The 12,552-nt window shown below is 51.1% G+C and overlaps 2 protein-coding genes across 9 annotated transcripts in view; both read left to right on the forward strand.

Annotated features, from left to right (window-relative positions):
- LOC126962584 (peptidyl-prolyl cis-trans isomerase A-like) overlaps positions 1 to 12,552 on the forward strand; it is an 890,552-nt gene that overhangs the window by 610,040 nt on the left and 267,960 nt on the right. The window lies entirely within an intron of this gene.
- Positions 1 to 12,552, forward strand: part of PTPRE (protein tyrosine phosphatase receptor type E) — a 181,461-nt gene that overhangs the window by 139,269 nt on the left and 29,640 nt on the right. For 4 of the 7 annotated variants that reach the window (XM_050803735.1, XM_050803736.1, XM_050803732.1 and 1 more), the window contains exons 4-7: positions 2,945 to 3,044; positions 3,319 to 3,392; positions 5,098 to 5,234; positions 10,425 to 10,515. In XM_050803735.1, coding sequence (XP_050659692.1) covers positions 2,945 to 3,044; positions 3,319 to 3,392; positions 5,098 to 5,234; positions 10,425 to 10,515 — 402 coding nt within the window. Of the gene's footprint in view, positions 1 to 2,944; positions 3,045 to 3,101; positions 3,239 to 3,318; positions 3,393 to 5,097; positions 5,235 to 10,424; positions 10,516 to 12,552 lie in introns of those variants that run through there. The other 3 variants (XM_050803733.1, XM_050803734.1, XM_050803737.1) reach the window with 2 other exon arrangements.

Genomic DNA, 12,552 nt, shown 5'->3' on the forward strand with positions numbered 1-12,552 from the left:
ATGATTACATTGTAACATACAATGAAATAATTATACAACTCACCATCATGTAGAATCAGTGGGAGCCCTGAACTTGTGTTCCTGCAACTAGACGGCCCCTCTGGGGGTGATGGGAGACAGTGACAGATCACCAGGCATCAGGTTCTCTTAAGGAACAAGCAACCTAGATCCCTGTCATTCACTATAGGGCTCGGGCTCCTGTGAGAATCCGGTGCCACCACTGATCTGACAGGCGGCAGCGCTCAGGCGGTAATGCTTTGCTCACCTGCTGCTCACCTCTTGCTGTGTGGCCCAGTTCCTAACAGGCCACAGACTGGTACCCATCCGTGTCCTGGGGGGTTTGGAGACCCCTGCTATGGATGAGTGTAGAAGTTGGAAACTTGGGGCTGCCAACTTGGCAATTGTGTTAAAATGTAACAGGCGTAGAGGCTAACACAGAAGCTATCCTACAGAAACACTTTCGAGACACAAAGATATATATATATGTGTGTGTGTGTGTTGCTGTAGGTAATAGCAGAAAAGTTGGAAACAACTTAAATGTCCATCCTATTTTGGTCTATCCAAAAAGTGGAATCCAAGCAGCTATTAAACAGAATGAGGAAGCTTATCTGGGCTGACGTGGAAACTCTCCAAGACAGACAGCCGTACCAGAAAGGCAAGCTGGAGAACTGCCCCGCGGTGCATTTCATCTGTTTCTTTCATATTTAATGTGGCTATATGGGGACGTGTCTTAAAATTGGTAGCACTTCACAATTATAATCAGTATCATTTTTTTTCTTTCTTAGTGGTACTTAAAATAACGATACTTTTTACAATCCGTGAAGCTTTGGATGAAACGAGAAGAGTAGTATGGTCTATTTATTTCCCAAACCTGCATATTTATGAACGTAAATTTATAGAAGAAAATGTCAGGAAAGATACGCTTTGAAATCTTAATTATGTTTAACTCTGGCAAAGAGAACAGGTTCCTGAACATTGAAAATTTTAGGCCAGAGTGAGCTGGGACCTTAAACCATTGTCTGTGCACCTGTCCTTGAGTGAGCCACATCTTTCCAGCATGGACTTACTCCGCCTCTAGGGGCCCTGGGGGAAGGAGGGCTTGGCATGAAGGTGGGAGAGGAGAAGAGGGACGGAGATAAGATGGGGGCCGCAGTGAGAGCAGCTGTGCCCTGGGGCAGAACTGAGGTGGTCCCTGGAAGACCCCAGCTCTGGGCTGGAGCTCAGGATGAGCTTCCTGAGCAGAGGGTGCTGGGTGGTCACACTGTAGCCAAGGTTGCCATTCTCTTTGTCTGCTCCAGAGTCACATTCAAGCCTAAGGTTTTCAACTTTCAGGATCAGATTCTGTGTAAGCAAACATGCACACACACACACACACACACACACAAAGTTGCAAGTGTACATACGTATAAAATCAGTGTGAACATACACACACACTTTGCTTTGGGCAATAGCTGGACGGTCATTCAGGAAGAAGGCTGCTTCAGGATGACCACCCTGGGGACTGGTCACCTTGACCTCTGTCCCACCCCGTCGGAGCCACGACAACATGAAATGAAAATAGACTATGACTGGAATTTCCTTCTCAGATGCCTCCCGGCCTCCTGTCTGGACCATGTTGGTGCCCAGAGGACATGTTTGTTTTCTTCCTGGTTCACACCATTTTAAAAAATTGTATTTCAATTGAATTTCTTACCAATATTTAAAAATCAGAAAATGTTTACATAAAAATATGAATTTCTTCTTTAGGAAAGTGGGAAGAACTAGGCACTGTGGGCACCCCTTGTGCTTGGCCCCAGTGGGCTGGAACTCAGCAGTAGCCGTCCCTGCAGGCAGGACACGGGGAGTCCCTACTCCCGCCCCCACTGGCCTCCCCGCGCCACCCGGGGATGTTCTCACCTGCCCCTTGGGTTGGGTTTCTGATCCTGATCTCTGGCCTCCTGAACAGAGGCAGCTACTACCCCAATTGTTGCCTTCCAGGGGCTTCCCCAGAAACCTGGGCGCCACGGCAGTCATGCTGAGGGCCTGTTCACTCAGGGCAGAGTAAGGTTTGCGCTTTGAGGCATCCAGGGCCTCTCTGGGTCCGCAAGAGAGGAGTCCAGTGGGCTTCTTGGAGGTGGGGGCCTTTGAGATTGTCCTCGAGGAGTGGGAACATTTTGGTGAGGAGGGGGCTGTGTGGCCGGCTGGGGAGGAGCAGGAACAAAGTCCAACGTTGGGAGAGTGGGTGGGGTCCAAAGATGGCAGCGAGGCCACCAGGGCCCCTTGGAATTTGGGCTGGTGAGCCAGGGGCAGGTCCTGAGCAGCAACAAAACCGCTGAGCTGGGCCTGGAGCTGCGGTCTCTTTCCAGGTGAGGAAGGTCAACCTGTCAGGTACAAAGGACAGAATAAGAGGCAGGTGGTGGCTGGGCACTCGGCCTCTGACACGTGGAATCGGGACCTGGAGGCTCTGGAAGGTGGGGTCACAGTGCGCTGGGGCCACAGGCCTCTACCCAGCCCCAGGGCCTGGCTGCCTCCCTATGCCAGAGCTCCTGCCCAGCCCAGGGGGCCCTGAGAGCTGAGCCATGCCAATTCAGCCTCCCGCACTGTCTTAGGGCCCTGCAGTGGACACCGGCCCCTTCACCCTTCTCCAGCTTCTTAGCAGGAGAGCCAGGCAGCCAGGCAGCCAGGCCGTGTGGGGGTCTGCGGAGCTCACCCCTGTCATGCCTGGCCCAGGGATCTTGGACAAGTCACCTCACCCACTCCTCAGACCTGGATTCTTTCTCTGAATCAACAGCAACAACCAAAGCTACTTCTCTGTTATCTCGTGGGGCCTTTTCAGGATGATGGGTCCACTTTGCAAACTATAGTGTGGGGTTCTGGTGTCCAGGAAGAAGAGCTCATGGAGGGGGACTCTTGTGCAAACTGTGAAGTGAGGTCAGGGGTTAGGGTCTTTCTGCTTCTCCTGCAGGCCCTCCGGACCCAGGCGCCTCCCAGCCACTGCTGGCCTGGCTGCTACTGCCGCTGCTGCTGCTCCTCCTCGTGCTCCTTCTCGCCGCCTACTTCTTCAGGTAGGAGTGTCCTGGCGCACTGACTTGCCCCAACCAGCTCAGAGGAGGAAATGAGCCTTCTGATGCTGCGGGCGTGGGCCGTGCAGCAGAGGGCAGCTGGGAGGCTGGGTGGCCGGGCCTGGGAGACACACAGAGGCCAGGCCTTAGCACGGCTCAGCCATGAGCAACAGGAGTAGCTTTTCCCGGCTCACCTGGTGGGTATCACTGTGCCGAGCGCTGTTGGCTCTTAGGGAACCTGGAAGTGTGGAAACCTAACAAGTCCTGTGTCTCTAAGGTTCAGGAAGCAGAGGAAAGCAGTGGTCAGCGCCAGCGACAAGAAGATGCCCAACGGAATCTTGGAGGAGCAAGGTACAGAAGCTCCTCTCTGGCTGGGGCTTGGGGGAAAAATGTGTTCTTTTTTAACAGACACGTGCTTTCTCTCTTTAACATTCAAAGTAAATTTTGAGGTGTGCCTTGCCACTTTCATCTCACTTTACCTGGTATGATGCTGTCGTTTAGAATTTCACTATTTCAAAACTTTGAGGATCATTTTCTCTCTGGCGTGACACGGACGTTTGAGACATGTTTGTTTGTGGCTTTTTTTAGAGAGACTGTTCATATCCTGTCATTTTCACAGGGTGTTGACATGTAACACTTTTCAGTGAGGCCTTACAATGGTTCTCAGATAAGACTGTCTGGCTCATAAACTATTCAACTGGGTTTGTACTGCTTTAGGATCAAGCTGGAAAAAGGGACTTGCTCTACTAAAGTGCTTCATGTTTACAGAGCATCAGAGTCAGCTGGGAGCATTTCCAACTTCTCGGTCAGAAGTATAGTTTCTCACTTGTTGTTGCTACTTACAACGGAACATTGTTTTTCTCTCCATACATCGAGATGAGATGACCGAGAAACGTGTGTAAGGCAGAGGCCACAAAAATATTACTTCACACCCCAGTGACTACAACTTCCTGGAGTCAGCTTCCTACCTAACTGTAATCAGTTCTATGGTTTGGGGGAACACACGTGCTGTCAGACTAAAATAGACTCTTAAAACGGACCTTAGATAATTAAAAGAATATCACTAACAAGGACCAGCTGAAATGGAGCCTCCCGGTGCTCGTGGGACCCGAGCCCCTGGTTAGATGATAATGTGGCCCCAGGTGCTGTCTTCCTGCCCTTGTTCCAGCCCCCGGTTCCCTGCCCTGCACGTTTCAACGGCAGGAACGGGAGGGAAGAGGGTGCGGCTGGTGAGTAGCAAGGCAGCTCAGCGTCATTCATTCTGATCCTGTCTGTCACTTGGAGGAATGAGCTTTGGGTGAAGTTTTTGACTGGGCTTCAGAATGGCTCTGCAGGTAGGGACAGGCCCTTTTGCAAGTGTGACAGCTGGGTTATCGTGCTGACCCATGATATCATGCTGGGTTGTCAATATCAGCTCATCCTCCAGGAAGAGAAACACATGCCCATGACTGTTCTTGCCTCTCATTCCGGACCTGGGGAAGGAATGTGTCCAAGAACTCCCTTATAATGTGTACTTCTCCTTCTCGATGCCCCTTGTCACCCTCCCCAGACAAGGGTGGTTTTCCCTTGGAGCTTATGGGGTTTGAGGAACCAGGAATATTTGTTATGAAGAAGAAAAGGCTGAGAGAGACTGTTCTGAGTTTGCTCCCAGAAGCCATAATTACTCTTTCTTATTTCCAAACCTGGAAAGCTGAGCTGGAGAGTGAGGCAATCTTGAATCCTTTTTTAGAAGGAACAGGGGCTGGAGGGAAGGAGAGGCAGAAGGGTGGGTGGATGAGTGGCCTAGGGAGGGGGACAGGGTGTCTCCTATGAGGGAGAGCAGGTGACACTGGGCAGAGGGACGCCTGTCACTTGTAAATGATGTGGATGCCTCATAGGAGTCGAGTGTTTGGAATAAGCTGCTCGGGACCCGGCTTAGCCCAGCTATGTGATTTGAGAGAACCGTTCCAGCTCCAGCCTGGTCATTTCTTCAGGAATGTCGTTGGTCAGCTTGGTTACTCAGTCACCTGTCCAGGAATGTGGCTCAATGGCCCCCATGTTTCTTTTGATCCCACAGAGCAGCAAAGGGTGATGCTGCTCAGTAGGTCGCCCTCAGGGCCCAAGAAGTACTTTCCCATCCCTGTGGAGCACCTGGAGGAGGAGATCCGTATCAGATCCGCCGACGACTGCAAGCAGTTTCGGGAGGAGTTCAACGTGAGTGTGGGGAGGGGCCCCCTGCTGGGTGCCCTGTGGTCAAGACCTGTGAAATCCAGTGTTAGAGTTCAGGAAGAATTATCCCAAAGACTCAGAACCCTTGCATTGGTTACGACACTGTCCCATGAATGGGCGTGGGAGGAAACCTGGTTTGTGGCGCAATGCCCTTCGCCAATGCATATTTCCTCATTTATAAGATGAGACAGTTGAGTTAGAGGTTTGTGAAGCCTCTTTCCACCTCCCACACTCTGAGTGTCAAGTTTTAAAATCAACTGTGACAGAAACACTGTTATCTCGATAATGTAGAAGGCTAGGGCCTGAGCACAGCACAATATGACAATATCATGGTGAAAGCAACAGAGCCCCAAACCATCCTTTCATGGCTTCTGAGAGCTGGAGCATCTAATCGGAGTAGGCGATGTTCCTCTTCTGAACCACCACCTCAGCATTAAGGAAGCAGCTGTGAGCTGCCTTGAGGGAACACAAGCTATATCTGCTTGTGTATCAACATGGGTGGGTGGGTGGATGGATGGATGGATGAGTGGGAGGGCACATGGATGGATGTATGTATGCATGGATGAATGGATGGATGGATGAGTGGGAGGGCGGATGGATGGATGGATGGATGGATGGATGGATGGATGGATGGATGAGTGGAAGGGCAGATGGATGGATGGATGGATGGATGGATGGATGAGTGGGAGGGCAGATGGATGGATGGATGATGGATGGATGGATGGATGGATGATGGATGGATGAGTGGGAGGGCAGATGGATGAATAGATGGATGCATGGATGGATGGATGGATGAGTGGGAGGGTGGATGGATGGATGGATGAATGGAAGGGTAGATGGATGGATGGATGGATGGATGGATGGATGCATGAATGGATGGATGCATGAATGGATGGATGCATGAATGGATGGATGAATGAGTGGGAGGGCAGATGGATGGATGAATGGATGATGGATGGATGAGTGGGAGGGCAGACGGATGGATGGTGCATGGATGAATGGGCAGATAGAGAAGTAGACAAACAGATATGAGGATGTGTTGTCTTGGATTTTGCTATTCAGTATTTATCCTTGGTTATGTTTTGAATTTTATGCATCTTCACCTTCTTGCATGTGGCTGTGCTGAGTGTTGATCGTAAAGAGGATAGGTTTTCAGCAGAATTGCTGACTGGTCCTGGCTATGCCTGTTGCATGCTGGCCCTGGCACATCAGTTGTCTTCCACCACCTAGGAAGGGGCAATGGAGATGGGCCTGTCTTATTTACCTTGAAGTTGGAATGGGAGGCTGAGACGATGGATATTGTAAACAAGTGTTGTGCAGTTGTTATATCTGAAGATGGCATGAACTCTGCTGCAGACATGGGACTTAACCCAGAAGCAACGTGTGAAGGCACGGGAAGGTGGTGGCACATGTAAACTGTACATTGCTTGTTTTTTTTAGCACAAGACTCCTCTGCCTTTACCTCGCTTCCTTTTTATTGTTTCCAAATGTGTCCCCTTTTCTGGAGAAATGAGGTCATATTGAAAGACAGCTTCAAGCACTATTGTGTTGCAATCTCTCAGCCTGACAACAGACCTTCTCATTTTCAAAATAACTATCCAAGTTTTCAGCTAGCAGATCCCCTTCCCCACCCTTCTTATCCTGTTTCCCCTTGCACTTTTGTTTCCCCAAGTGGCAGGGGCTGGGCTTGCTGATGGGGGTGTCTGAGTCAGAACCAGCTCAAAAGTGGGGGCCACTCCCAGGGAGGGAGTCCGGGAATAGGGTGGGGTAGGTGAGACATTCACCCCAGGCACAAAATTTAAGGCAGCACCAAAAGCTCAGTAGTGGGATAAATGATATTTTAACACAACACTTAAAATATCAAAAGTATCAGGAAAGGTAACACAGGAAAGGTAACAAATAAAATGTCAAAATGGATGCAGGCAGCCCCTGGTGAAGAAAATAGCATGACCATAAAGGAAGATAGGCTTGGGCTGACAGTTTTTCCCTGTTGCCCTGGGCCCTGATACATATGGCTTGTCACCACACAGCTACTCACCCTGCCATTAGTTAAAACTTTCATATTTTGTTCATCATAGATTTTGTGCCTTGATTTGGACTTTTAAAAATATTGCATTTGAATATAATTTCCCCTGGTTTTGGAATTTTGGGGGCACCCCATTAAATTTTGCACCCAGAGGAAGTCCCTCATGCTCTTCTGCCACTGTGTGGCCCTTGGCTGAACATTGGAGTCCCTCTGCTCAGTGACAGGCAGGGTAGAGAAGCGGTGGAGGGGAAGAACACTGGACCCGAAGTCAGGATCACGGAGCCTGATCCTGTGTCTGGGGAACCCTGGGGGAGCTGCTTTTTTGTCATTGTTTCGTTTGTTTGTTTGAGATGGGGTCTCACTGTGTCTCCCAGGCTGGAGTGCAGGGGCCTGATCACAGCTCACTGCAGCCTCAACCTCCCAGCTCAAGTGATCTTCCCACCTCAGCCTCCCAAGTAGCTGGGACTATAGGCATGTGCCACCATGCCCACTGGCTTTTTACTTATTTTTTGTAGGGATGGAGTCCCACTGTGTTGCCCAGGCTGTGCTTTTTCCTCATCTGTCCAGTGAAGGGCTGGCCATGTCCTGAGACCATGTTCATGCAGCACCCGTCCTCTGAGAGCACTGGAGCCTGCCATGGCCAGCTCTCCCTCGGATCCTAAGAGGGACATGCTCCCAACCCCATCTTTCTTTTCTCTTGCCCTCTGATCTGAACTCCTCTCCCCAAAGTCATGAAAGGGAGACACTAAAGGGAGACACAGGAGTCTCAAAGTGGCCGATCCAGTTGAGTTTTGACATGTGTGCATTACCAATTCAAAGTGCGGGCAAACTTGGTGGGGATGAAAAGGATTTGGTATTGGGGTCCGTACAGAGATTGGCTCACGGCAATCTCTGCCTCCCAGGTTCAAGCAATTTTCCTGCCTCAGCCTCCCAAGTAGCTGAGACTACAGGTGCCCACCACCACGCCCAGCTAATTTTTGTATTTTTAGTAGAGACGGGGTTTCACCATGTTGGCCAGGCTGGTCTTGAACTCCTGACGTCAGGTGATCTGCCCTCCTCGACTTCCAGAGTGCTGGGATTACAGGTGTGAGCCACCACACCTGGCCTAATTTATCTTTTCACAGACTTTATTTTAGAGCAGTTTTAGCTGTACAGAGTAATTGCACAGAAAGTACAGAGTTCCCATATGCCCCTTCCTCCCCTGCGAGCAGTTTCTCCTATGATTAGCTTCCTGCGTTCGTGTGCTTCAACTGCTGCAACTGATGAACCAACACTGCACTGTTGTTACTAGCAGAAGTCCACACGTCAGGGTTTGTGTGTTGTGCGTGCTGTGGGATTTGACAAATGCACAGTATCATGTACACACCATCCGGTATCACGCCTCCTGTGTATTTTCAGTGCTGGGGCCAAAAAAAGCTTTCGCGCGTAGAAAAAGAGAAGGCTTTAGAATTTTACCACAGATGTCAGGCTTAGATTAGGTCGAGAAGGTCAGTATGAAGATGGCTCTGATGAAGAATCAGGAACTACCCAGGCGGCGTAGGTGCTGTGGCTGGGGATGAGGCCGAGAACCACCCATCACCCTTGCCACAGTGCCGCCAGGCAGGTCCCTCCACATAAGCCACCCTCTTGCCTCTGCTTTTTGGAAGGGCCTCATCCTGTGGCCATGGGGTTTGGTGGCTCCAAAGCAGAGGCAAGAGGGTGGCCTATGGTGCCCCACCATGGGCACCGGCTGGTCAGATCTGAGTCTGCAATTGGAGAAGCTTCCTGCCCTCGGGAGAGGAAGGCTCAGGACACCTGTGGGCGGCAGGTCAGGCCCTGCCCCGCGTTGTGAGCAAGCCCAGGCCTGCATGACTTAGATCCAAAGCTACACAGTGAGGCCTGCTCCGCTCTCCTGGGTGGTTGCAGCGGACCCCTCACATTCTCCCACATTTGAAGAAGTGGGCATCCTCCTGGTGGTCTGGGCGCTGCTCCAGGCTCCTGCCCCTTGCTCGCTGGGTGACCCTGGGCAAATCTACAACACCTTGCTTTGGCTTTCAGTTTCCTCACCCATAAAACGGGGACCATCCTAGTATCACCTAATAGTAGGTGAGTTGCGAAGGCTGGGGCAGATGACCTGGTTCCTTCCACCGTACCTGGCACACTGAGGCGCTCGATGCATATTGATACATGTTACTGGAATCCCAGTGGCCCTGGGTCCAGCCACTGGTTGGGTGTAATGTCAAAGGACAGGACTCAGGGCTTCAAGAGCATCTTCACACTATGCATTGTGGGGAGCTCACCTGAGCAGCAAGCAGATGCAAGACAGCTGGAGGTGACCAGGAATCAGAGGTGGCGGCTCCAGGCGGCAGAAAGAACTAGAATTCAGGCCACTAGAGTTCACACTCAGCTATGTTGCTCAGAGGGGATAGGGGCCCGGCGGCATTCCTTTCACACCTGACTTCCCTGACTGGGACAAAGGAGTTAGTTAGGGTAGTGCTTCCCAAAGACGTGTGCACTGAAGCCCTGGGGATCATGGTAATATTCCTGCTGATTCTGTGGGTCTGGGGTGCGGCCAGAGAGTCTGCATTTCTAAAAAGCACCCTCCCAGGTGTGCCCATGCCCATGCTCTGGTCCACAGAGCACGCCTGGAGTCTTAAGCAAGATCAGGACTGTATCTAAGGCCGTTTCCCACCCCTCACCTCCCAGAACCACTCTATTCATCCTTCAGCCCCAAAGTCACAGCATCCCACTGTAAATCCTCTGCGTGCCTGTCCTCGCTCCCCCATCTCCCAGTTCACAGCTCTGTCGCAGTCAGTTCTTACCAAATCACAGGTGCCTGCTCTAGGCCCGGGCCTGTGGGCCCTGAGATACCATGGAAACGCAAAGGCAAGTCTCCACCTTCATGCAGTGTAGGGTCTGGCTGATGAGACCGTCACTTTGACCACACCGCTGTTCACCCCACAAGAGAGAGCACCCTGGGGAAAGCCAGGGTCTGTGTCTCCTTCATTCTCTGCCCCGTGCCTGGTACAAGGTCTGAGGCAGAGATGGACTATGGACAGCAGGTAGTTTGCTCCACGTGTTTTCACAATTCCTGTGTTCAGTAGAGAAACTGACATGGGCATGGTGCTTGAAACCATCACATTTCATACTAATGCTACATTTTCTTCCAGTCATTGCCATCTGGACACATACAAGGAACTTTTGAACTGGCAAATAAAGAAGAAAACAGAGAAAAAAACAGATATCCCAACATCCTTCCCAGTAAGATTTTATTTTATGTTTTGCATGATCAATGGTGTTTGCACTAAACTCAGCTTTGCCTTGCAGCTCCCCATGACTGCGGGCCATTCCTGTGCTCAGAGGCCAAAGATTGAGGCCCCAAATCTGTCTAACTGCTCAGCGTTTGCACCTAGGACTCCAGAATGTTCCTCTCTAGGTGGCAGTCTCCCCGCACAGGCCCTGGGCACCTTGGTTGCTGGTGGGTCTGGCTGCCAAACCTGTGCTTACTGTTGAGACCTGGGCTGCTTGGGGCCCAGCAGGTAAGGTGCTGTTTCGTGGCCATGGGTGCCAGCTGGCAGGGCCTCTCCTATGGAACTCAGGCCTGGCACCCAGTCTAGGCCTGCGAGTGGCCCTGGGCAACTCCCTTCCCTCAGACTCAGTGCTTGTGGCCGCAAACTGCAAATCCCTAGAGTTGTCTGGGGTCCTGGACCAAGGACAAAAATGACAGAATATGAAACTTGTAGGTGGGCCGCAGCTTTGTAGGAAGGCTCTGAATCGACCTGATTTAACCCCAACAGTACAAGTGGGCATGGGTTGGGAAGCATGGGTGCCAGAAGGTGGCAGGGCCAGGGAGCAGATGGATGTGTGCGGGGGCGTGTCTCGGTGACCTGGGGGCAGCTTTCACAGCCTGTCTTGGTGCCAAGACAAACCCTGTAGGTTCTGAGCTGCCTTTGTAAGAGCTGGCCTGGGCGAGGTGCTGTGGCTCATGCCTGTAATCTTAGCACTCTGGGAGGCCGAGGCAGGTGGATCTCCTGAGGTCAGGAGTTCAAGACCAGCCTGGCCAAGATGGTAAAACCCCATCTCTACTAAAAATACAAAAAATTAGCCAGGCATAGTGGTGGACGCCTGCAATTCCAGTTACTTGGGAGGCTGAGGCAGGAGAATCTCTTGAACCCAGGAGGCAAAGGTTCCCATGAGCCAAGATCACGCCATTGCACTCCAGCCTGGGGAACAAGAGTAAAACTCCATCTCAAAAAAAAAAAAAAAGCTGGCCCAGCGGCGGGGGTTGGGGGGTGCAGTTCGGGATCCTTCACCCCACCTGGGCCCCTCCCATTGTCTGCTTTGCCCATGAGGCTAACAAAATGGCATCCTCAAAGGGCTCCACTAAGTTCAGGTCTAAATCCTGAACCTGCGGCCTCCCCCTGGTCCACAGAGGGAGTCACCCCACCCTGCCAGGGCCTCGGTGGGATGGAGGAAGGCAGCCCATGTGGGCCCCGGAAGGCTGCTCACTGCTGCATTTTTCGGACTAGAATTGACTTCACCTGTTCTGTATGTCAGAGCAGCTATGGTCTATCCGATCTGTGGTCTGTCCAAACTGTGCACTTTTTAGAAATAACTCTGTCTCATTTTACATGCATAGGATTGACATGTGGTTTTTACAAAACCCATTGTGAACCCATGATTCAATGAAAACTGGGAGAAATTCGTCAACTAGTCTTTCAGTCAACACATATGTGTAGGGGTGGCCAAGGCAACACCAGAAAGATGGGTCAGGAGGCCTTGACAGTGGCTCAGACCATGGCTAGATCCTGCACGCTTTGGAGGGGATTTGTTGCCAATGGGTGGAAGATATCACAGAAAGAGGGGAGGCAACTTACATGGCTTGAGCAGCTCAAAGGAAAGGAAGGCTGTGGCAGGAGGAGGTCTGAGATCTTTAGAATAATTTGTGTCAAATGTGGGATATTTCGAAATTAGTATCAATGCTTAATTTATTACCTTAATTGAGTGGTTTTAAGTTGTGCCTTGATTTGCCAGCCATACAAGTTAAGAAACCGCTCAGTGCTAAGCACATTCCTGAATTCCTCATTTTTCTCAATCAGTAAACCTTCATCCCTTAAAGGTAACATCATATTGTTAATTAAGACTATTTATTTGGCACCTCCATGGAAGCAGAATCATGGCCAAGTGTGGGCATTACGTACACCCAGTCCCCTCCTCAAGGTGTGATGGCCCAGGGCAGAGCAGGGACCTCACCTAGGAGTCCCCCACCTGGGAGAGGCCCGGCCCACCCACTGCAAG

Source organism: Macaca thibetana, chromosome 9, assembly GCF_024542745.1.
Source record: "Macaca thibetana thibetana isolate TM-01 chromosome 9, ASM2454274v1, whole genome shotgun sequence".
Taxonomy (NCBI): Eukaryota; Metazoa; Chordata; class Mammalia; order Primates; family Cercopithecidae; genus Macaca; species Macaca thibetana.